Here is a 25170-nt window from a genome sequence, read left to right on the forward strand (position 1 = left end):
GAGTGCTTGCTTCTGAAAGTTGTCTAAGAGGGCACCTGAGATGAGCAGCTGCAAGGTCACAATGAGGCCCAGGAATTGAAGGACTGTAATAAAGGGTTTCAAGATATTTGAAATGTGTTAATTGAAATTATGACCTCATAAACCATTGTGAAGGTGTCTAACATCAAAAAGATATATGAAAAATAACACATATCTGAACTGGAACAGGACAGGGTTGGGAATAGGTCTTGCAACTTTGATAGGTTGTTAGTTTCCCTCTAGGCATCAATGGTCGACCAACACACATAACACGCCCGCTGTTGATCTGACTGAATGCGGCAGTAGCACATAGGAGGCTCTACAGACAAGTAATGACTGTGTTTGAAAGCAGGGACGCAAGCATCAGAAGGTGCTGCCAATGATCTCATGTATCATTATTTGTGGGTACTCTGAGGGGCCTCTGAAGAACTGTTGGCACACTGTGTGGATGTCCCATTGGCTATGATCCTGGACCGGGGAGTAGGGGCGCTTGTTGAGACACTGTTGCATGGTCTGGGCTCTGGCTGTGGATGTCAGTGGCTCACTGCCCTTGATGGCAGCCTGGGCCTAGCTCGCTCCCACACCCCATAGAGGTCACAATTGATATGACACCTACCTGCCTGAACTTTAAGGCTAGTCCTGGTCTTTTCTGGAGGGTGTCTATTTGGAAAATTAAGACTGGTGCTTAGGACGATGGTCAAGCAGAAAGTGCCCAAGGGGCTGCCAGTCAAAGATATGCATCCCTACACTCAAACACAGACAAAGATGACGGACTGTCTGTTCGGTGTCAAAGCCACAGTGGGGGGACATAACAATAAAATTGATCAAATATTACAAGCAACATTCAACATGAAAACATCTATGGAACATAAGATTGACTGAGTAGGCACAGAAGTTAACTTATTGGGAGCAGATTGAAAAAAAAGCACGTTGAGTCCGCACTGGGTTCTTTGAGGCCAATGGTATTCGACTTACAATCTCAAGAAAAATAACTGAAAACAACAGTTACTCGCCTCCAGTACTGAGCTGGGGATGCTGAGAGATGCTCTAGGCAGAATAAAATCAGTTTGGTTGGCATTCTGGTATACGATCCGAGGGTCAAAATGCAGAAACATTTTTGGAACAATAGCTACTTAAAAAGCAATTCAACAAAGTCTCCATAGTTTTTTTTGCAGTGGAAAGGCCAAGAGCACATAGGGTGCGGGTCAGCCCCCTCCACTGGGTACGCCATCTAGGCCCTCAGTGGCGTGCCTACTGAACTACCAAGACAAAGATCACATATTACAGATCACACATGAAAAAGGCCCTCTTCAGTTTCAAGATGCAAAGCTCCGTATATTCCTGGATTGCAGAACTGCCACTCAGTGAGACGGATGCAGCTTCCATTAGATTAAACACTTGCTCTTCCTAAATAATATATAATATTCACTTTTACTGCAAAATTGAGGGTAATTACTGATGGAAATTAGTGCTTCATAACAACGGCGGAGGCCCTAGAATGGATGAAGCCATCTGGAATCAACACAACTCTGGACACTAATAGCACCAACAGGTGCAGAGGACAGCAGAGAAGGGAGGAGCCACCAGACTGTACACAGCAGACCCATGGAGGAGCAGGCAGCTTTGGAGAGGACAAGGCTAGTGGTTGCTCTGGTTAGCCAAAGTGAGCCACAGGAAAAGGGATCAACCGCGCCAAGAAATTTCTCAAAGAACATGAGTCGATCATTGGCACTTCAAATGATGATCACAGTTGTTGCCCGGATGTCCTATCAATGACCACCGACTTTACAGCTTGAGGGATTGCCTTTTGAGGGAGAGTACTCATTAACTATTACACGTATAGTAACGTACAGCAACGCAGCACTGTATTTTCTATACCTCCTTGGGTTGTTCTACACAGTGATGACGGTGGATTGGGGGCCCTTCAGACTGCCCCTCTGTCATTGTGATGTTTAGTGATATGGTTAACACTCCACACACAGTCCAGGTTTTGACGCTCACATTTTTTTCAGTTGTTGAGTTTGGGGACAGGGCAGTTCTAGGATCAGTCACAAATTACACACACGACGGAACCAACGGATAGACATACAGACAAGCTGCTTGGGGGCTTCATATGGAAGGCAATAAGTTATGACCTTGGAGAGGCTGGATGGTCTGGACTGTGGTAGTTTGGGCCACTTCTGCATCATGGTTCGCTGGAACCAACATGCCTATGTCTAACACTTTTAAATGTATAACATGAATCATGAGGGGCCCAGCCGGGGATATAAAGTTTACATCCTCTAGAAATTAAGACATGTGCTCTTCACCTTCCTTCAAGAAACTCACCTCAGCCAAGCGTAAGTAAAAAAAAAACTGAAGGTGGAGGGGACAATTGGTCTGTACTACATATTCTGCATTTATTAGGGCCACATCCTAATTATCTCTACCAGTGTTCAGGTTGATGCCGAACAGTGTTTCACTGTGGGAACCCTGAATTGACAGGACTTGTACTTGATTTGCTTTTATGCTTCCAACACTAATTGGGGCCCCTTTTAAGACACATTGACCTCAAAACTACTCAAGAAATGGGATTCCCCGTCGATCAGGGGAAGACTATAACTCTGGCATGGATGTTGACTTAGATAGGTCAATTCCTTCTTTGCCTGGGACTCCTAGCAGACTCATTGCACAAAAACTAGCTGTGTGCTCTCGCAGCTTGCAACTAATAGAGGTATGGTGTGAAACTCATCCATAACAGCATATTCTTTCTCCTTGCCTGTACATGGCACTGGTACCAAACTGGACATGCTTTTATGGGGGTTGACAGAGCAGATACTTTTACAGACATCGAGTACCTTGATCATACTGAGTCGGACCGGCATCCGTTGCTGAAGTCATTAAATGAGGCACCGCACTTTCTGCAATATCCACTGGCAACTTACATCCAAAACATTTATGCATGCCCATAGTGGGTGGCAATATTGATCATTATTTCAATGAGAATGAGAGCTCAGCTGAAGACCTCACTAGAGAGTGGGAAGCTTTTAAAGTGGTCATCGGGATCATCTGCCTGAAAGCTAATTATGGACTTCAACTAACTATTCAGAGAAAGATTTTGCTGAACAGAACATACAAGGACTACACGCACAAGCAAAGACAGTTGTACCTAAAACTCAGGCCCAAGTTAAAGCCAAATAACATTATTATACCCTTTACTGATAGGATATTGGGAATAAGTCACATGAAATGAGTAGCTAGACATCATGACGAAGGAGACTGGGCTAGGCAGATGCCGGTCTAATATGAACTGACAATGAGAGGAACCTAATTCGTGGGTTTCGTAGCCCCACAGGACTAATTACATATTCTCAGCAAGACAGCAGTCAAACATTTGCCAGATACTATGAGCCCTTATATGCTACGGCAAATCCAAGATTAATAGTAATGCCAGAGAATACCTGGAGATGATGTCCCCGTCTTACTTGAATGTCGAATAAAATAAGAGAACAAGATGCGTTGTTAACCCTGCTGGAAGTGAAAGTAGCAATGGACAAACTGGCCAACGGCAAAACACCAGTGAAATCTGAGGCATCTTGGAAGAGTGCCAAATGGGTGGACCGGGGGTGTGGTCTTATAAGGTCACCAGTTGTGGATAATGAATGCTATCTGTGCTCTTTTCAAATAACACAACTTGAAAGTCAAAATTGTTTGTTTTTCCACTCTCAGGAACTGGTAGGTGAGGAAAACCATAGGCGTCTGATGTTATAAGGAGAAACTGAACCCTGAACTAGACAATCCATGTTAGAGAGCAATAACTAAAGGTAGGCCATCAAGTAATCTTAGCAAGAATGCTGTAAAAAGAAAACCTTTCAGCGCTTGGGTCAGCAGAAAATGATAAGCAGCTAAGTACAACATTACATTATCCTGGAGTTGTTGTTGAAGGTCACACTTGTGTTTCTTTCTTTTTTATGAAGCTCTCCGTGAAGAGTGAGCTTAAAGAGTGGCTAACGATCAAACTGTTAATTACTGTACGACCGTGAGAATTATCCCGTGATTGTGCACGTTTTGAGGAGTTTCCGGAAGGAAGGCAGCTATTATGCTGACAACACCAAAGGAAGTCAATTACTAACTCGAACGGAAGTCATGGCTGTGTGGACCCGAGCCAACAGCCCCAGCACAGATTATCTGAAATGGAAATACCTTTGCAGATAGTGGTACACTTATCAAAAGTTTCTGTCCAAGATGTAGTCTCATGTTGGATTATCAAAAGGACTTAATACGATTTCCATATGGGTCCTGGGAACTAGACTGTAGACTTAAACCTGAGTACGTTGATTTAGAGGTAACCAGTGGAAATGAACAAGAACACATGACATCTATTGACAATTATCAAATATTTATGGCTACATCCGTGTAAAAGGCTGAAGATGCTGCAACTGAGGAAACATGCACTGGGTAACCCCAAGACTAGGCCATTACAATGTATACACAGATCAATCTTAATAAATTGTGATACTATCCCCCAGATACTGCCGTAGGACAGGGAGGAAAAGCAAAGTTCATCACATAATGTGAAGCTAAAAATGGCAAGGTTTAACAACTACCAGCATCGATGGAACCAAGGACCTATCTGCATCAATGTGGCAGGCTAGATTTCTCACCACAAGTGACAGTGTCTAAAAGAGGGCCAGGAAGTAAAACCACAACTCCTTAGTCCAGCTGAGTTTGTTTCCACAGATGAGAATCTGCTGTTCTCCATGAACCATTTTTGACATGTAATCATAAAGGATCGAGTTTCCTTATTGTAGTACTTTGATTTAGATCAACCCTGTTAGTGATTGCAGGTAGTAGGGATATTTGCATACTCCTTTTATCAATTACAACACTTTTCAACATTTCTGATCTCAAATTATTTAAAAAAAACTCGATTCCCACCTAATCTCTCATTTGTCATATTGAGCAAAAATGTGAAGTAAGTTTTTCAATGGATCGTGATTTCTTGAAATTATGCATCTATTTAATTCTTTTGAACTAGAAAATGTTTGCATTTCTTGTATATATTGGACAAATCTCAAGCTCTAAAGTTATCTAAATGTTACAATATCAGTCATTTCATTTTTAAATCATTTTATCTTTCTGTCTCTCATGCAAACGTCTAAGATCAAATGCAAGATACACTAAACTCTATTGCCATTAGAACACTATGATCCACCTGCAATGTGAAGTCAGCTACCACTGACTGAATAGGTACAACGGACAGCTGAAAATATTTGCTCTACTTCTCTCTCGAAGAAAAAGTATTTTGAAAAACTAGAGGGATTCTGCAATTCGTTAAAGACTGCAATACTCAGGTGTTAGGGGACTTGTTTAGCAAATGTTCCAGGAGTTATAGATGCTAGTGGTAAATGCTCTCTGGTGGGGTAATAGCAATACCATCTACTGTTCCTCGATCGCCATAAACCAACATCACTATATTTTACAGGGGATTACATGTGACAAGAAGGTTGCTAACGGAGCTAAAGAACGTCAACCATGTCTTTAAGGTATTCCTGCGCCTTCATTCAGGGAAGGACATAGAACAGTATAGCTCAAAGCAGCACGCATTGTACAGACGGCCTACCATGGTCTAGTCCTGCAGTTTATGAGAGACAAAATTAGCCCATATGTACCTCCAGGAGCCGTAAAATCAAAATAGAGTGCCACCTGCTGGTTCCTCCGTTTAAAAAGATTATTTTCAGTACAAGTAGGGAAAAATGAAAAAAAAAAACATATACCCCTTGAAATCTTCAAACTCAGAAACACAGCCAGTTCAGAATATCTTTGAAAACTCAATTTTTTTACAATATATGGTAACCCCTCTCAAAGTATAGTTTCAGATTTAGTTACAATTTAATGGCTGTTTTTTTCAGTGACAGCATACTGTGGGGCGAACCAGGGGTTTAGACAAAAAATAAATAATAGAACAACTTCGGTTTCAGACATAGTTCAAATATTCCCATATAAGATTTACAACTACTGTGGTAGAACAGCCTCTTACCGAAAGCTGGTTAGACTCATGAACTTTAACCTAGTGACTACACTGGGGAGTGGTATTATCGAAAACATTTACAATAACCCCACTCAGGGTTAGCTCTTGCTCAGGTGGGGCCCAGAGCGAAATTAAATTTGGATTCCTCGCTGCTGCTGGTCAATGTGGTGAGGCAGCAGGGGGACCATTTTGAGTTTACGGGTCTGTCGATGGTTGGTTGCTGGTGCGTGGGAGCAAATGGCAGGTAGATGTGGACACAGCTGACCATAGGCACATGCGACCACTGGCAGTTTGTGGAGTTGGTGAAGTACTGAGGGCGTCAATTGTGGCAGGTGAAAAAGACATGATTGAAAGAGGTTTAGTCTGAATAATTGGAGCCGAGTCGGAGGGATGCTGCAGACAAAACCCTGTGCTCCCCTGAAGAATGTCTCTCTGGGTCTGGCCCACCACGCCCATGCCAAAAGCAGGCTCTACCCCCACTGTTCTAGCCAACTACAGATATACCTACGTTATATATTTGGTTCTTGTATTAACTACTGCTCTACAGCAGCCACACAACTTCAGGATATAGGCAGTAAAATATTTCCATTAGGCACGCAGAGGTCGAAGAGGCGGCAAATGTAGGCAGGTCACATGCCTGTAGGCATCATTTAGCAAACTTCTACCCTGCTAAATGCTTAAACCAGCGACATGTTCAATGTAATCTGTCCCTTACAAACCAGGCATAAACAACGGTAAAGCATAAAGTTCTATTCCTGGTTTCCTCTAAGGTTGAGTCTGCTTCTTCTCTAACAGAACATATGCTGTGACATGCAAACGTATATTTGTGTACAGCTCCTTTGCAACTAGATAAAAACCCACAACAAATATTTATCTGAGTGAAAGTTGGAAGAACAAATATTTTCTTTGCAGCCATCTTGTCTGTGCCGATATTTGAAAAAGTGTTTTCTAGTTGGCCCTGGTCCATATAATGAAGGGCGATGTGCAAATGCCCTGCCCGTGTGCCAAAGGCAAGCCCAGTAGTATTCGGATGGTGCCAAGGGCTAGGAACCCTGTCCAATTTTTATCTCAGCACTGTTGCTATGGGTTAGACATGCTCCATTCCTTAGGGACACCTCTTCAGGGGCGTAGCTTCAGGGGACGGGGATGTTTGGGATGTGACTCCCCCAAATAAATGCATTCTTGGCTTGGGTGTTGGGTCTGGGGGCCTGAGTTGGGTCCAACACTCATTCTTGGCTCAGCGTCGGTTTTTATCATCATGGGCCAATAATGGCTGTCAAAACAGTGACCTCTGAGGCGAATGAGAGGGAGAGAGACAGACAAAGATAATGTGAAACCAGATAAGCTAGAATCAATACTGGATTACTTGCTCTCCCAAATTGTGTGATCCTAGGAATATATTTGATTTTACAGAGCCTTTTTTTCTTTATTATCACATATGAGCGCACTTTTGAATTGCTGAGATCAGCATGTGCACTGGACAAGCACCTCTTATTTTCCATTCAGATGACCTTCATTTTTTCCATGTATAATAAGAATCAAGGCCACATTTAGCATTTACCTGGCTACTGACTTGCCTCTTAGTTCACTAAAGATATTGTAGTCGGGGCACAAGTCATAATGTTTCTAATAAATATCCCTGTTAATAACTGTCTATGTACGCAGTGATATAATCTGATGTATTAAAGTGAAACACTTATGCATGTTAAAAAATAGACTTTTTTGAATTTTGAAGCAATTGCAATTGCAAACATTATGTTTGCTGCATGATTTACCTGCCAAACGTTTTCATGGCTCGGCTGATGCACAGATTCTTGGTGCCAAGCCAGACCCATGGCTCGCTTCACACTAGTAATTTGCTTGTGCGCCCTCCTCTATTTGCAACTTGGGCTTAGTACTTGGAGCTATTAGTCACTTGATTAAATGATTTGACAACTCTACCATCAAGGTTTCTTGTAGCAGAGATGAAGAGTGCGTGCAGAGAAAATACATTTAAAATAGGTGGTCCCAGGACAGGGACTCCAGGCCATTGTGTTGTATGGATCTGCAGTGAAGAAGAACTAGCAGGCCAAGGCTGGACTGGTAGGGGTTTAGCTGCAGCAGAGGTGTTTGGGGTGTGACACCCCTCTAATGCATTCTTGGTTAGGTTGTTGGGTCTGGTGGTTGCTATATCTCTGTAAGGTTTTCTTGCCATTCTCATTTCACTAGGAGGTTTTAACATGGTCTTTTTTGGAATAGAAACTTAAAAATATATAATGATAAGGTTACCAAAAAATGTGTACATTTGCACCCATAGAAGTACTCCTTGAATGAGTGCAAATTTACAACTTTTGAAATTCACAAACATTGGCAGTAGTAAGTTTGGAAAGCTGCACCAGTATGAAGTTTCCAGCCACACTACTGGCAATCAAACATCCCAAAGGTGATAGCATGAATTCTTGCAAATAGTTTTTATCCAGAGGCAATCACTCGGCGTAGCATTCCAAACCATCGTTTTTCACCCACTAAATCATTCTAGACAGAGGCCCCCTAATGCAAATCCGTACTGACCCTGTTCCTCACGGAAACAGTCCATCCTACACCTTGGCCATTTCATCTCTCCACCCTCCAGCCCAATACTTTTTAGTTGCAAAATTTGAGATTCACACCCCTCCTCCTGCCGAATTTCACTACACTACTATGCCCTTTTTGTATCCATAAAGTAATCTAATGTTTTTCACCTTAGTATGTGCAGCAAGTGCTCCCTTGAGCCAATGAGCTGACGAGCTCTGGTTGAGCACTTGCTTACCTACTAAGGTAAAAAACTACAGTTTACTTTATGAATAAAAAACGAACTTTGACTGCATTTACCATGATGCATTGAGGCTGACTGCATGCTGGAGTGTGAGGCAGGGTGCTCCCTTTCTGGTTTTCTTGGGGAATGGTACAATGGAAGCAGCCCAAGCTTGGGAGGGCTTCGTGGATGGTCTGAAGGCCCCGGAACTTAACTCGCCACCTGACACACAAGTGGACATTCCATCACAAGAACTATAGTAATCCTAGACATCTGATTGCGTGAGGAGAAGCTCCTCCTTCCACCCGAGCATTCCCTCTTGGAAGACGGTGGCGGAATACGCTAACTATTCCCATTTACCTGCTGGCACTGGGCCCTTTATGGTCTGGTATTAAGGACTGAATGGACACACAACTCGGGGGGGGGGGGGGGGGGGGCGAAGACATACTTATGGTTATGTTGGGGGGGGGGCAAGGACATACTTATGGTTTGAAAGTGAAAGTGAAGATCATAGATAATTTATGATTCACTGCACCTTTAGGCTTATCAAAAGCTAAAACCAAGCTCCTGGCTTATTTAAAAGTAGTGTTGGCACTATATGCATGCACTAGAGCCAGCTCTGGGATGAGGCAGACACGGAGCTGAACTGTGCCTTCAGTCTGCACTGGACTCGGTAAATGCTGCTGGTTCAAGTGCAACACTGACTACCATCTTGAACTATGAAGACAACTTACCTAGTGTGACAACGGTGGGCTACATGTACACTTTCTACATTAGTGCTAATGTAATGAACAGAAATGTCATGACAGTCATAATTTTAGCCTCAAAGCATAAAAATCCTCCTTGGAAGGAGGTTATAAATCAACATGACTGAAGAGGAGAGATCAGAAGGGCAGCACGAGACAGCACAGAACAGGACTGATCTGAAATCTACCAAAAGACTAGAGCAGAATTGATTGCAAGGAAGCTCTTCAAAGGAAGACTTCTGAAGCTGAGAGAAAAGGGAAAAAAATAGAAAAGACAGGGAGGCAAACCCACTGACAAAAGTACTCCAACTCCACTACAATGCTTAGAGGAGAAGGCGGGGCTTCCTTATATAAGGATGAACAGGAAGCAGGAACAAGAAGCTTCAGGCAGTAAATAAGGTAGCCATCTTGAATTGGTCTCTTTCAGACATGTAGTATTCAAAGATCGCCATCACAGGATGGTCTTCAGGGAGAATTGATCATTTAGCATCTGAACTCAAAAATGTAATTTTAGCATTTTGCAAAGCATGCAAGCAAATGCTTTGACTCATGCTACTTCCTAACCACTGTGTCTCAAAGGAGCCACTCTGCTGATGTGCACTGGTGGTAAGAAGAAAAGAAACTGCAATTCTGCCCAAAATACAGGAAAAGAACAAGACGTTGCACACCCACAGAACTGAGTAACCGCCATCTGCAGTTTCCGAACACGAGATACAGAACGTTACCTTCCTGCAAAACAGGAGAGTCAGGAGGGTGCCACAAGCTCTCATAGAACTGGCAACCTGTGCACAGGCACAACACTTATCCTTCTTTAATGACCTTAACTATTTGTTTTCACCAGGCTCCAATGATAAAGTAACTAAAAGATGAATGAGACACAGAAGATGAACTGCGAGGACAAAGTTTTTTCAAGCTATTTGTTAGCACGCTTGTCTACAGGGAAATTAAAAGTATGTTTGCAAATTCTATATTAGGACTGGAGGCTCAGATTATGCTTCTAAAATATTTACTGCAACAAGCAGCAGCCAATCCATATGCTTATTAAAACTGTATTTGCCATGGAAATGAGTCATCAGCAAAGCACCACCAGGCAGCATCCTCCTCAAATAGTATTGGCACCATTTTACTTCCCCTTTTCTTTGCTGCTCACAGCAGTCAGCTAAGTGTCTCTTTGTTTGGCGTTTTGGGTTTCGATGCAATGTTATCTGTTTCTGGAATGCTTTATTTTTTAACTGGTTGCTTCCCACTGAGTTTGAACTGCCAACCCTTCTCCGATATGGCGTTTCATTAAGCGGTATAACACATTTGCTGAGTAATTTTTCTTTTCGATTTACTAATCATAGGCCACTGTTTAAATGTGAAGATTGCCCTTATTGGAAAAGCTGAAGCCATTAAGCGGTTATGGTCTGTGGAGCATGAGCCCCTATTTGTTGTGCCTGATTTCAATCTCATGTCTGCACACTCCCTTCTTCTGAACCAGCAAACTCAGACAGCGTTTCTCAGATGCAATAATTAGAGTGGGGTGAAGAGTGCCTCACGACCCTTTGTTAACATCTGTGGAATTTTGCATAGTTTGATAGAAGCACTTGAGACCAGTGACGCTCTATCCACAAGGAGGTGGTATGGTGTAAAATTTGAATAAGGAGTGTCTCTGAGGGGCAAGGCTGGCTCCCTCCACATCGGAACAATATTCACTAACCAGAGACTGGTGATAATAATTGTGGGTGTGCTTCCACTATTCCCACTTTGGGTAGCAATCTTGGGTCTGATTATATCATGACCAGCAGAGGCTCTTTTGCTAAGGTGGAGGAGCGTTGTTCCACTGCTTTGTGGAGTCCAGAAAAAGGAAAAATAAAATTATAATAACGCAATGTTATTAAAGTTTTAATTTTCTTCGGGAGCCAGGTTAGGGCAGGGCTAGAGGAGGAGTAAAGTGCACCGTAAGTGCGCATGACTGCTTGGCCGGCCGTGTTGGGCCTGCCAAACGGTCATGCGCACTTAGCATTTCTCTACCCGGCTGTATTACACAGCCAGGAGGAGAAAGTGCACAGGCTTTCACTCCCTGTCTGAGTGCCAAACCAGGCCACTCAGACCAATCCCAACACTGCTGTCATGCTGGTGACAGCAGCATTGTGATTGGCTTAGGGGAGTCTGGGAGCCTGTGTGCTTCCGTGTTGCCGGGAGTCGTGGAATAGAAGACAAAGGAGAGATGAAACCACCTCACCCGACGGAAAAGGTGTCTTTTTTCTTTTTTTTTATACCACCCACCCTGAGAAGCAGCTGGTACTGATAATGGCAGTCTCTCAGCAATCTGGAGGAATATCATGAGTATTATGAATGGGAGTCCACCACAAATTATCTGGAATCGAGTCTAGTGGAAACCCTGGTCAGTTCAGTTCAACAGTCAGTCAACAGAGCACTCGCAGTACTCCTAAAGTCCAAAACCAATTCATACGCTATGCGCAGAGGCATAGGGTAATTGCACGGCAGGCTCATCAGACCCATCTAAGAAAGCCACAGAGCTGAAACAGCCCAAAAAACAGTCTAAGTTGAGCTGGCATCACTCTGGGGCGATGGAGAAGCTTTCACAGGTGTATATGGGGATCATGAGTACAGTGCCCTTCGCCTCAATAGTGCATCCAGATCCCAGACGTGGAGCAAAACTACAACTAAAAATACTGACTCTGATGAAAACACACATTCCAATTCATCGCAAAGGCCTTCCATCTCACACAAGTGCAAGAGGAAGTCGCTGGTATCAAACACAGCTTTGTTGTCCCAACCTCAGTCGGGGGGATTTTGTCCTTTGAAACTGAATGGGTTCCTACACCTTAGGTGGCAGTCTACGTAAAAGCGAAATTATGAACAAAAGGCCAGATGTAGCAAAATGCGATTTTGCGAATCGGAAACTGCGAGTTGGTGCGACTTGCAATTTCCGATTTGCAAAACCGTATGCAGAATGGTGTCTCAGACACCTTCTACGAATCTCAAGGGGGTCGCAAAGACCCACCTCATAAATATTAATGAGGTGGGTCTCAATTTGCGACCCCCTTGAGATTCCCTGCACTGACAGGGATGGTGGCCTGCCGGAGACAGCAGACCTCTATGTCTGTGACTGCTGTTTCAATAAAGCAGTTTTTTTTTTTTGTATTGCAGCCCGTTTTCCTTAAAGGAAAACGAGTTGCAATACAAAAAAAAAATAAACCATTTGGTTTCGTTTTTTCAGAGTAGGCAGTGGTCCATTGGATCACTGCCTGCTCTGAAAAAACATTTATAGCGACATTCACAAAGGGGAAGGGGTCCCGTAGGGACCCCTTCCCTTTTTCGAATGAGTTAGCACCCACTTCAAGTGGGTGCTAAATGCGAATTGCTTTGCGACCGCTTTCACAGTCACAAAGCAATTCTGCATCGCGGTGCGAGTCGCAAATAGGAAGGGAACACCCCTTGCTATTTGCGAGTCGCATTCCCATTTTGCAAGTCGGTACCGACTCACAAAATGGGAATGTGCATCGCAATGGCCGTTTTGCATGGCGCAAAGTGCGATTTTCGCAGTTTGCGCCATGCAAAACGGTTACTACATCTGGCCCAAAATTTTGATAAGGAAGTGCGAAACTGCCTTCAAGCATAATGTCCATGACCAACATTACAGGAAAAGTTGGCGGAGATGCCAGGCCTGGATCCCTACATGCCTACATTTATATGTACATTTCCTAAAGATCCTAAGAAAGGAATCGGCCACGCATGGAAGGCATGCCAGGACAAGCTCCTGGGTTATGTCAGGTCTTTTAGCTAAAATCCTTGAGCTTCCCAACCAGGCAAAGGCATCCAGAAGTCCTACTTATCTCAATACTTTGAGTGACTGGGCACAGAAAGTTGCTTGTCAGCTCAGGACCGCAAACTAAGGCATATCCGCAGAGAAGAAAATCGATTTTATTCTTTATTGATTTAAAAGCAGTAGAACTGGTTTCAGTGGAAGCAGGTCTGATTGTGAATGGGATGATATTCAGAGATCCTTTTGTTAAGACCTAAATAACACTCAAGTGTTGCTTAAAAAAGCTTTTCAGCCTGGTGTTTTTGGCCGGGCCTGGCGTTAAAGATGCTGATTGTCTTTACAGAGGATGTTCGTCAAACAGACGAGGAGGATGTTATGACAATGCAAGAGGTGGTACCTTATTCCCCTCACAATCAAGAGCAGGGTGTGGTTGATACCACAGAGTTGGTCACAGAGGGTCACCATCAGGAGGAGCTTGCGCCAGATATTCAGGTATTGGTGATTCCAAGGTCAAATATTGTTCGTTGCCTATGCCTAGGCCACCTTGTTCGAGCAGTAAATGCGTATCTGCTAGTTCTACTCGCCGTCGGCCACCACCCCATATCAAGTCAGTCATGAGGCTCTTCATTGATATAAAAAAAATCACGGGGGATTAATAACGGTAATGCAGAGAAGTGGTATGACAATCTTGGTAGTATAATCATCTTAGCCATCGCCACCCTTCCCAAAGGTGATACCGGGAGCGATCGCCAGAAAGGCAAGGAACCTCTGATCGATCAGACCTGATGATCAGGAAGTGTGCTTCCTAAATTGCCCTCCCTTAGGTCAGCAGCACTATGGCATATTTGTATGCCTAAGTATTTAAAGGTATTATACGACCACAGGAGTGCGTGTGTCGAGGTATTGGAGCAGAGTCCCTCCGGCGTCGGTATCAGTGGAAACAGGCAGGACTTGGACCAATTTACCCATAGGCCCGATAGATCTCCAAATAAGCCTAGTAACTGTAGTAAGCCCAGAAGCGCAGGTGTGCAATTGCGCAAATATATCAGCGCATCGTCCGCATATAGGGAGACAATCTGGTGACTATCCCCATCCAGTATTCCCCATTCTTGAACCCTCCCTCGTAACTGCGTCGCTAATGGTTCAATCGCCAAGGCAAACGAGAACGGCGACAATGGGCATCCCTGTCTCGTGCACCTTCCAATAGGAAACCCTTCTGATATTATCCCGCCCATTTTAACCCGGGCAATAGGGTCGGTATACAAGATGTTAATCCATCTGGTGAATATTTTCCCAAACCCTATTCGGTTCAAAGTCTCCATTAAGAAGGGCCAGCCCAAAGTGTCAAACGCATTCTCTATGTCAAGAGACACTGCTACTCGTTCATATTTTAGCTCTGGGGCGTCCGTCATGAGCCGCAGCAGACGTCTGATATTTATAAAAGTATTGCGACTAGGAATAAAACCCAACTGATCGTCATGAACCAGCAGTGGTATCAGCGGGAGTAAGCGATTCGCCAAGATCTTACCTATAAACTTTCAATCCAGATTAAACAAAGAGGGGGGTCGGTATGAACGAACATCTAGTGGATCTCGAACCGGCTTCGGGAGAACCACCATCACCGCCTCCCGCTGCGATTCCGGGAGCTTTCCCTTCGCGAGCGCTTTGTGTAGCATTTCTATATATGGTTTAGTTATCTGCACTAGGTATGTGTGGTAGTATTCTGCTCGGAGTCCATCGCTACCCGGTGCTTTGTTACGAGCCAGTTGTTGTTATGCCAGCTGAACCTCTTCCGCATCTATGGGTTTGTCTAGTTCCCTCTGCTGGGCTATACAGAGGTGAGCTAAGGTGCGTGGAAGAAGTCTGTTAACTGCTCTACTGGTGGGGGGGCTTCGCTGCATACAGGGTGCTATAATATTGCTTAAATGTGTTGTTTGTTTCTACCTGGGTGTTAACCACTGCGCCCAAGTGCAATCTTATAGCCCCTATTGGGCCGCGTTGTTGTTCACCATGTACCAGCCAGGCCAGCAGTCTGCCCGAGCGATCCCCTTCTGAGTGCGCCCTGGCGGTATAATGACGGTAGTCAAATTTTCTTAAGCGCGAGTCGACCTCGCTCATATGCGAACGTAGTGCGCGTAAAGCCTCTGGGGCCACAGTGCCCAACGCCATCCCTCGCAGAGCTTTGTTTCTACCTGCAATACGTCGTTTGTCAATGTGCGGCGTGCTCCTCCTGCCACCGATAAACAAAGGCCCCTTACCACCACCTTATGGGCATCCCATTCCATCGCACGCGATGACGCAGTCCTGTCATTTAGTTTGAAATAAGCAGAGATGTGCTCTGCCAATTCGTGACGGAACGGAGGATAACTCAGTATGTTTAAGAAGTACAAACAGTTCAAGGGTTCCAGCTGAAATTTTATTGTAGCCCCATATAAAGCAGGCAACCCAGACAGTTATATTTCCCTTACAGGAGCAAGTTTTCATATAGTTAGAAGTAAAAGATTTGTTGGCCAAAGAGACAATTTATGTGACCAAATCCCATTCTGGGGTTTTGTCAGCAACATATTTCTGGTGCTGAAAAAAGGAGGCGTCACAGATTAGTTTTGAACCTGAAGGAGTTCAATAATGAGTCCTGTACAGACATTTCAAAATTGAAGGCATCCATCTTTTGCAGGATTTGTTGAGACCTCTCAATCAGATAGTGAGGCTACATCTGATAGAATCCTACCTCACCATTCAACTTTTTGCCCCCCACGGATGACTTCTAGTTTCAGTTGGTCCTGCACTGGTATGAGTTTCAGGTTCCACCATTTGGTTTTTCATTGGCCTTGTGGCGTTTCACGAAGTTGCCGAAACTGGCAGCCGAGAACCCTCGGATGAAAAGGATGAGACTAACACTATATTTCAGCTATCTCATTATCATAGCCCAGGATCAGGTGAGACGTCATCTATACTGGACGATACAGTTACTTCAAGATTTGGGCTTTGCGGGTGAACACAAAGAAATCAGTGATCACACTCTGGCAATAGAGTTGCTGGGTTTTCAGGTGGAATCTTAGAAAATGCAATTGCTGTTACCTACTCAGAAAGAGAGGCCCATTAAGAAATAATTGAGGCCAACAATGACTTCTCTAACTAAATCACTGTGATTGGTGGCCGGGATTGCGAGCTTCTAATTGCTTCGATCTAAGTCATTTTTCTAGCACCCTTTTATTACAGGCCCTTCAGCGCTTCAAAATTCAACATCTCGGCCTGTCCTACACTGATCAGCTACAACAATATGAGAAAGCCCTATGGAACTAATCTGGTGGTTGGAGCACATGGAACTGTGGAATGGCAGGGATGAATTTGGCACACAGCCGGATACCATACCATAGAATCAGATGCTAGCATGTGGGGCTGGGAAGCCCACAGCAGCCAGTCTCCTCTGGAGTCAGATGTTTGAGCCCGGAGCTGAAGTTGCCTGAACTCCTGGCAGGTACATTTGCCATTCAAGCCCTCCCTTCCTAAAGGCCAGCTGTTGCATTCTGTTGCAGATTGACAATATGTCCACAGTATAATACATCAACAAACTGAGGAGCACAGGATCTCAATTACTGGCTAACATAGCAAAAAACATCTGGCACTTATGCCTATAACATCATATTTTGGTAACAGCAGAATATATTCCTGATCAACAGAATAAAGTGGCAGACTGGAATTCCAGGTATCTGATGGACAACAGCGATTGGAGGCTGCATCCACCACTGCTTCAGTTTCTGAAACAGTTATGGGGTCTGTGCAATCTAGGCTTGTTTGCCTCCAGGTTGAAAACTAAACTTGAGTGATTCTTCAGTTGGAAGCAGGACCATGAGCGCAAGCTACAGTCTCTTTTCTTCAAGATTGCCCAGGGGACCTGCATTATGCCTTTTGTCTATTCCTGCTGACCCCAAAAGTTATAGCTCAGGTGGTGAGAAAAAGGTTGGAGGTGATTCTGGTGACTCTGCTATGGAAAGGTCAGCTGTGGTTCCCAGTCCTTCTGGTAATGTCTTCCAACCTACCAGTGTTGCTACCAGTGAGGCAGGATCTTCTCAGAGATCAACTGGTCACTCACACCCTCTTGTTTGCTCAGGAAATCTATATACTCGATGGTGCATGGCGAATTCTGGGAGTCTCTGGCAACCGCCTGGACTTTGGTGACAAGCTAGTTTCTATCAAGCAGGCATTGAAAGGCAGCACACACAGATGTTTCTTTGGCATGGAACAGATGGCTTTGGTGGTGCGATGAATGGAGTGTGGCCCTAGTGGCAGCAGGATTGCTTTTGGTCCTGAATTTGAAGTCAGAATTGGCAGGTAAAGTTTGGGCCTACAGGTCAGTTAATAATTTCTACTCAGCCATCTCTTAATGTCAGGCTCTCATTGGCGGTAAACCCAAAGAGAACACCCGATAGTGAATAAAATGATGAGAGAAGTTAATTTTTCCAATACTCCTAAACCCAGACATGTAAGTCTATGGGATGTGAATGTAGTGTTATGATTTCTAAATCACTAGCCAGTCTCGGACTCAGCTCAACACCCTATGATTCTAGGCAATTTACTTTACTTCCCAGTGCCTACAAAAAAACTGAATGTGTCTATGTGTAATGTAACTGGTGCTTATGTAAAGCGCTCCAATAACTTCAACACAAGTTTGCCCTATATAAAACTGCAAAAAAACAAAAAAAACAAAGATAATGAAGGCCTAATGAGGAAGCCTTTTTTCAGCATAATTGACTATGCTGTTATGCTTAATTTCTTGTAGACTGGTGCCAGTTGTCAAAGCCCCAGATTTAAGAGATATTTATTTTTTACTGGAGGGAGTCTTATTTCACATTTCTAAATTAATTTAGTCTCATCCTAAGATTATTTCCTACACAGCTTTTGTTAACAATAAGAAATGATGTATTGTTCAATGCTGAGGGTTTATTAGGAGGAGACCAAATTACTACATTGAATGGTACAGGTCAGTAGTTAATCTTTCTTCAAAAGCCCTTTAAACTGGTGGCTTTCGCTTCTCTGCTGAAACGGGCTTGATGGTTAATCTCTGGGGCTAGACTTGATGTTTCTGTGTTTAGGGTTCCTTCAGTGTGGGCAGCCATGGCTTCTCTCAGTTCCTGCTTGGAGGATATAATGAAGGCTACTGACTAATCATCTGTATCTATGTCTAAGACCTTTTATTATAAGCTTACTGTGAATTTTGCTTCTATTGTTGAGGGACAGCTTTCAACAAGCATAATCTGAGCCTCCACTCCTAGTATAGAATAAGACATTTTCTAGCTTGCATCAAGAATTTTCAATTCTATTTAGGAAACGGAGGTAAGGATTATCCCACCCATAATATCATAAAACATGGATATTTTATTGACTGATATGAACTAAGTTTGTATGTGTTTTGAGTGCCCACCCTGATGTATATCATTGTTTGTGTGAACTTTTGAGTTTATGGCAGCAATAATGTTTTGATTTCCTTTCAGACGCAGAACAGAAGCAAAAATTAGCAGGCATACTGGAAGGCATTCACGATTGACATGTTGATGATTCCTGTTATTTCATTAGCAAGGGCAGTCTGATCTGGTCGAGACTCGTTCATGTTCGATGGAAGAGAGGTGTTGCTCCACAGCTGGTTTTGCAACTTTGAGAATGTGTTTTATGATCTGGTGCCGATTAGCGGAGAAAAGAAAAAAGAAAAGAGGCAGTAAAATTGTGTCATTACTCTTTGATGGGAATGCTGCCTGGTGATTGGTGCTTTGTTGATGACTCATTTTAAAAAAAATCATGTTCATTGGAAACATAGTTGTATTAAATGTTTGTATTTGTTGCTGTATGATGCAGTAAATAATTGAGAAGAATAATATTCACCTCCGTACCCTTAATACAACTGAAAATTCTTGATGTGTAAGCTAGAATTTTTTTTTGTCTTATTTAAAGCTGCTTATCAAGCAGAAAGGTCTGAGGGCAGTTTGGAGATGCCAAAACAAATTTAGATTTAGCGGGATCCAGGGGTTGCTGAGGTAAAAAAGGACAACCATGTTCCATTATCTGATTACGCACAGTTTTACTGCTAAGTTGAAGAATGGGCTGCAGACAAGGTGACAGGAAGGGTTGGTGAGGTCAGTGGAGTTGCTGACTGCATCACAAGGACAATGCATTTGAGAGGATCAACATCATGCAAAAAACAACATATTTTCTGTTTTGTTTCATGAATACTACCTGAAATAGTTTTGTGAATGAAATCATTTCATAAGTAATTACTCAAGGTTTTTATTCCCCTGCTGCACAACACTGTTCCGCTCACTTTCTCCCCCTATTTGCTTCTGTTGATGTTTTACCCTTACCGCTGAGCAACTGTTTCTGCATCAGTTTCCTACTGTCATGGTATTGCTGTGCCATCCTCAGCCAGTTTGTCTTGGTTCTGACCCATTTGGCGCCACCTTCTCCTCAACCAACTCCACCTCAGATCTTCTGTCGCTATTCAACTAATGCTTCCTTGGTCATCACTGACTTTTGCCCTCCTACATCACCCCCAATTTTCTTAAGAAGCTAAACATTTCAGAATACATATGTATGCTGCTCTACATTGGTTCCTAGATGTGCACTTAGGTTGTAAAATGTTTAGATATTTACTTCCAAAACTTCTTTTTTTCAATAAGATGGCCAAATACAATGTAACTATTAAGTAGAATCATGTTTAAGTGTTACTACTTGATGGTGCTGTTTAAATATAATTATTCAGGAGAAATTATATTGCTACTGTTGTGATTACTGAGAATACTAACCACGCATTGCAGACAAGCTCCAATCCAAGCGGGGCAACTAATCCATTCATCCTTCAAAGGTTAATAAATTGAGGTCCATTGACTAGGCATGCATAACAGTTACTTTAAACGCTTTGTAATGGAACACTGCAATTGATTAAACAAGCATTGGCATAGCCAATAAACTTTGTTTAAAGCTGCTAACTCATCCGTGAGTAGGTGGGAGGCAGACTAGGAGCAGACAGGAACATCCAACATTGCCATGCACCGAGCAGGGAGGTAAGGAGACGGAGCAAATTAATAGCCTCAGGGGTGAACTATTCGTAAAAGGAGTTGAGGTGGAGATGGGGGGGGCGGACCACCCCACGGTGGAGTTCCGCTGTACCGCTTACCCCCTGCTAGCACTAACTTACTCCCTAGACCACCATCATATATATAGTTTGGTTAGAATGAGAGATAGGCTATTTTGCAGTTAAGAAGGTGACAACACAGTGCGTGACAGAGGAAAGGATCTGTGGAGTACCTAAACTGGAAATGAACCGAAAAAGTTCAGGAACCAAAATTGGCTCTGAATAAGTGTCCCATAAATGAAGAATGGATGCTTGTACATGGATACTACTGCTGATGATATATTTGGTTTAGATGTGAATAAGTTACTGTCACAAATTGAGTTGATACTGTATAAAAGCAAAATGTTAATAAAAACAATTAAAAAAAATAATAAAATAAAGCTGCTAACTCATTTGTGCATGTCTGTGTTTGCCCGCGGAAGTACAAAAAAGCTAGACCAATTGGCTTTTCCAATTCTTATTTCTAAATACATTGACATTAAAAAAATCAAATACACAAAAAACGGGGACAACATTTGTAACGTATATATTATATACAGTCATATGTAACAAGTACTTATTTAAAAGTTATAGAAAAACAACAGAAGTTATAAATATAATTAAAAACATCTACAAAAAACAGGAATCATGTAAAACCTAAACGTGCCTTGTGGAAGACGACAACAACATATCTTTGCTAAACACTGTACAACATGGGATTCTAGCAGCAGGATCTTATAGGTTTCTCAGTGTACCTGGTGGAACTAATAACTTGCTGTCTTCTCCTCCATCATCCTGCTGCTGTTCATGTGTGTCAAGCTTCTTCTCCGCGAAGCAGCCACATACCTGGGAGACGGTGTGGAGAATGGGTGCGATATCAGAGTCCACCTTGCAGGGCAGGGGCTCTGAGTTCAACTTCTTCATCTCGATGTCGCCTCCTGCGGCATTTGCTACACGACTCTACCATGAATGCCTTAAAAAATATAACATGTATATCTATTATCAGTACCTGTGATCAGAAACTAAGATTAAAAAATATAACATGTATATCTATTATCAGTACCTGTGATCAGAAACTAAGATCTGCACACAGTAGTAATTTACCTTACATTGTGAAAATGCTGTCTTTTTTAAAATTCTGATCAGAGGAACACTAGACATGGACACGTAGGGGAAGCAAAGGTGAGAAAATGTGAAATTATGTAAAACAAAATCTGGACAAATGACAAGCAAACATAGAAAGTACAGGAAGAAGTGCAAGACTTTGAGGGCGACCAAAAGGGAAAAATAACTTGCAGTTACCATTACTGATGACTTCTAAAAGTCTAATTCTGAGTTGGGCATTAAGTGAAAAATCAGACAGCTGCAAATAACACCAGTTTTGCATTTGCTTTTATGCAAAACTCGGAGTGAGGACTAAAGCGTACAATCAATGAAGTAAGGGCCATATGTACGAACACATTTTCCCATTGACACAGAATGGGAAAAACCCTTTGCTACATCTGGCCCTAAGTGAGCAGAAATAGCAAGTAGGATGCTTAAGTCATTACCAGTAGTATTATGCATCCTGGAAGCCCATCAATCAATCTGAACGAGTTTTCATTTGAAAGTGTCGTTTTTTGGTGTTCGGTGCTGTTTGCTTGGTAGAGATGCAATGTTATGTTGCAATATATTTTGTGTGTGTTAGTGTGATGGTAAAATTAGTTACATCCAGGAAGATCATTGTAGTCTTTTATGTGTACAGGTGGATGTGCCAAAGGGCTTTCCTTGCTTCTACTCTAAGGTATAGTGAGTGTTTCTACAGTTCATGCTCATGAACCTTCTGCATTTAACTGAAGTGCTGCAATTAAACTCCAAACCAGTTACAAGTGTTCTTTGAAGGATACTGATTGTGTATTATCTAAAAGTGACTTAAATCATCTATCATGGTCTTGTTCATGTCCCTCTTGGACACTGAGCACTCCTGACTAAGTAGTTCTCAATCATTAATCTCACCAAATGCACAGAAACCAAAAAGGCCATAGCTCTGAGTACCATGGCTCCCTTTGTAAGGGAATCTGGGGGTAGGATTCCTTCTGAACATTCTCCCGATATCCCCAAGCAACCTACGTTGTAGTCCTGGCTGAAGATTTTAGAGTCCAAATAAAGTCACACTGCTTGCCATGCAAATTTTAGAGACTTGCTCTCTTAACCAATATTTCTGATAAAGACATTCATCAAATATTTCTTGTACAACTCTTTGGATTCAAAGCTTAAAGACATATATATTTAAATTTGTAGAAAGTACATTTGAACAGCAAAACAAGTGAGTCCTATAAAGTTATGGAGTGATTCTGTGACTCTACTGTTTCTTGGGGAAACACCAACATAGGACGATAAAGAAACACAATCCTATCTACAGAGAAGAGAAGTTGTCTATAAATCTGATAGACAAATGCAGTCAGGTACCTCAAGGGCATTGTTCAAGTGCATAGAAACACCACCAACTCCTTTTCGCTAGTCAATTGAAATTGACTGAGTGGTTACTCTGTCACAACGGTGATGGATATTCCCTCCGCCGAAAAGTAAAACCCATTATAGCCTATGGGATTTAGATTTCAGCAGATGGGATATACGTCACAGGTAACCTCTCCCCCAGTATCTAAATCAGGCCCTTAATTCCTGGTGCATATTTAACAGTTGATTAAGATGACATATACATTCATATTTTCCTTAATCCATCAAAAGACATGTTATACTTTTAATACTGAAACGGGTAACTGTAGTTTTGTCGCTGGGGGTGTGGCCTAACCAAGATGGCTGGTGAGACGCACTCCTAAGAGGCTCCCGACTGACCCCGGCAAAATCCTACAATATCCTGGCCATTGTTGGCTGAATTTCACCAGATTCATCCGTCGGGGTGGGGGGCAGGGGGGGACGTCCTTCTCTGGATCAGCGGGTGGCGGTGGCCTGTGTGTGATATGAACAAAGGTGAGACTGCCTGCCTCCGCATGGGTGCGGTGAGCGGATCTGGGCCCGGTGGGGGCTGCTGCGCTCCAGGACGCCTCAACAGGGGCCTGGAAATTGGGGGGAATAAGAGTGGGGATTAATGGGCATCCCTGCTGTCTTCCTGCCTGGTTGGACCAGTTGGGGCAGCAGACTGACCAGGCTGCTCTGGGCCTGGGTGTGGCACAGCCCCGTGGGGTGCTGCGGCCAGGCTGGAGTGGCCCGAGGCCTGAAGCGAGGCGGGGCCTGCCCCCTTGATGAAACTCCTGCAAGCAAGAATTAAATCCTGAAAGCAGTGTACCGCTGCGGGTCTGTGGGCGGCCTCTGTGGAGTTCGGGCTGCACCATAAGGACCGCAGTGGGGGAGTGTGGGCCCCATCGAAGGGATACAGCAGTGGGGGCCCAGGCCGGAGAAGCCGGCGTAAGGAGTGTGGGCCTTCCTGTTGGACAAGAGCCTAGGGATACGACTGGGCTGAAAGAATTTGCTGTGATCCTGCTGTGGGGCTTCCTCATGAAACTGCCCCGTGCCGTACGTACTGAAGCCCAGTGGACAGAGTAGATGCCTGCGAGTGCTGGAGGTGAGCGTGGGGATATCGGACGGAGCACTTGAGCGGCAATATTGCATTATGCTGGGGATCCTGGAGGGCCAAGGAGGCCGCACTTTTTGTTTGTGTGGAGGCTTTATTGAGGGTAATTTGGTCCCCTTCAATTGTGACATAGTACTCTGGACAGCTTCCAGGCACCAGTAACTCAAACATCTGGATTGTTTGGTTGAGGAGTGACAACAATAATGGGAAAGCATAGACAGGCCAGGACATCCCAGGGAAACACCATAGATTACTATGCGACAGCGACAACCCCGTCACAGAGCGCTTCAAGGAACATATCGGACAATAAAGCTGGTGAGCCTGAGGGGGAACCTTCAAGGGAAGAGCTGCTGGCTGCTATACAAGGTTCTAGGGAAGCATTGGAAGGAAAGATTGAGTCAGTGGAAATAGAGGTGAACCTTCTGCACGCCGATCTACATAAGATCTCCAACAAAGTGTGAGTCACAGAGGGATACATAGCGGAACTTCAGTAGGAGATGGCCACTCTTTGAAGGCCGGTAGAGGTGGTCACGTCCAAAAATGGAGCTCTTGAGGTGTGAATCGAAGATGCAGAGGGTAGATCCTGTCGAAATAATGTCCATCTTTGTGGTTTTCCAGAGAGGGCGGAGGGGGGTGTCCACTGAGCAATTTGTAGGAAACTGGATCCGATCCGCCATGAAGCCGAAGAGCCTCTCATCTATGTTCACCATCGAGAGAGCACATCATGCGCTTGTGGCGGCACCTAAGCCAGGAGCTCCTCTTCATGCTATTATTGCACGCATCTTGAATTATAAAGGTCATGGCTGTGTTTTACAGGCTGCCAGGGAAACTAACTCTACTTGCCTCGGAAACCACAACATTTCTATTTACCCTGATTATAACAGCAAAATGCAAAATTCCAAGAGTTTCCTGGAAGTCAAGGCCAAACTGAGGCCCATGGGTATAAGATATATGCTGTTATACCCCGCCAGGCTTTGTGTGTTATCTGGGAGCAAATCGCACTTTTTCGATATGCCACAAGATGCCTGGCAGTGGCTCGAGATCCGGGACAAGGTACCCAGGAAGAGAAACAGTCCTGGGAGTTCCAGGTCCTCCGAAATGATGGGAATGCAGGGATCCACCCGGAGATGACACTATGGAGGTGGATGGCCCTCTCCTGATGAAGGATGAGCTGTGGA

At 43.7% G+C, this 25170-nt stretch overlaps 1 protein-coding gene and 1 long non-coding RNA gene across 3 annotated transcripts in view; one reads left to right on the forward strand and one right to left on the reverse strand.

Moving 5' to 3' along the window:
- The window catches only part of LOC138245779 (uncharacterized), a 61040-nt gene extending 40285 nt beyond the window's left edge, over positions 1-20755 (forward strand). Inside the window, exon 3 of the long non-coding RNA XR_011194170.1 lies at positions 18812-20755. This is a non-coding gene — a long non-coding RNA (uncharacterized lncRNA). The remainder of the gene's footprint in view (positions 1-18811) is intronic.
- LRP2BP (LRP2 binding protein) overlaps positions 1-25170 on the reverse strand; it is a 222570-nt gene that overhangs the window by 176218 nt on the left and 21182 nt on the right. For both annotated transcript variants that reach the window (XM_069199666.1, XM_069199657.1), the window contains exon 2: positions 21177-21394. In XM_069199666.1, coding sequence (XP_069055767.1) covers positions 21177-21345 — 169 coding nt within the window. In that variant the 5' untranslated portion in view covers positions 21346-21394. The remainder of the gene's footprint in view (positions 1-21176; positions 21395-25170) is intronic.

The sequence above is a fragment of the Pleurodeles waltl genome, chromosome 1_2, assembly GCF_031143425.1.
Source record: "Pleurodeles waltl isolate 20211129_DDA chromosome 1_2, aPleWal1.hap1.20221129, whole genome shotgun sequence".
Taxonomy (NCBI): domain Eukaryota; kingdom Metazoa; phylum Chordata; class Amphibia; order Caudata; family Salamandridae; genus Pleurodeles; species Pleurodeles waltl.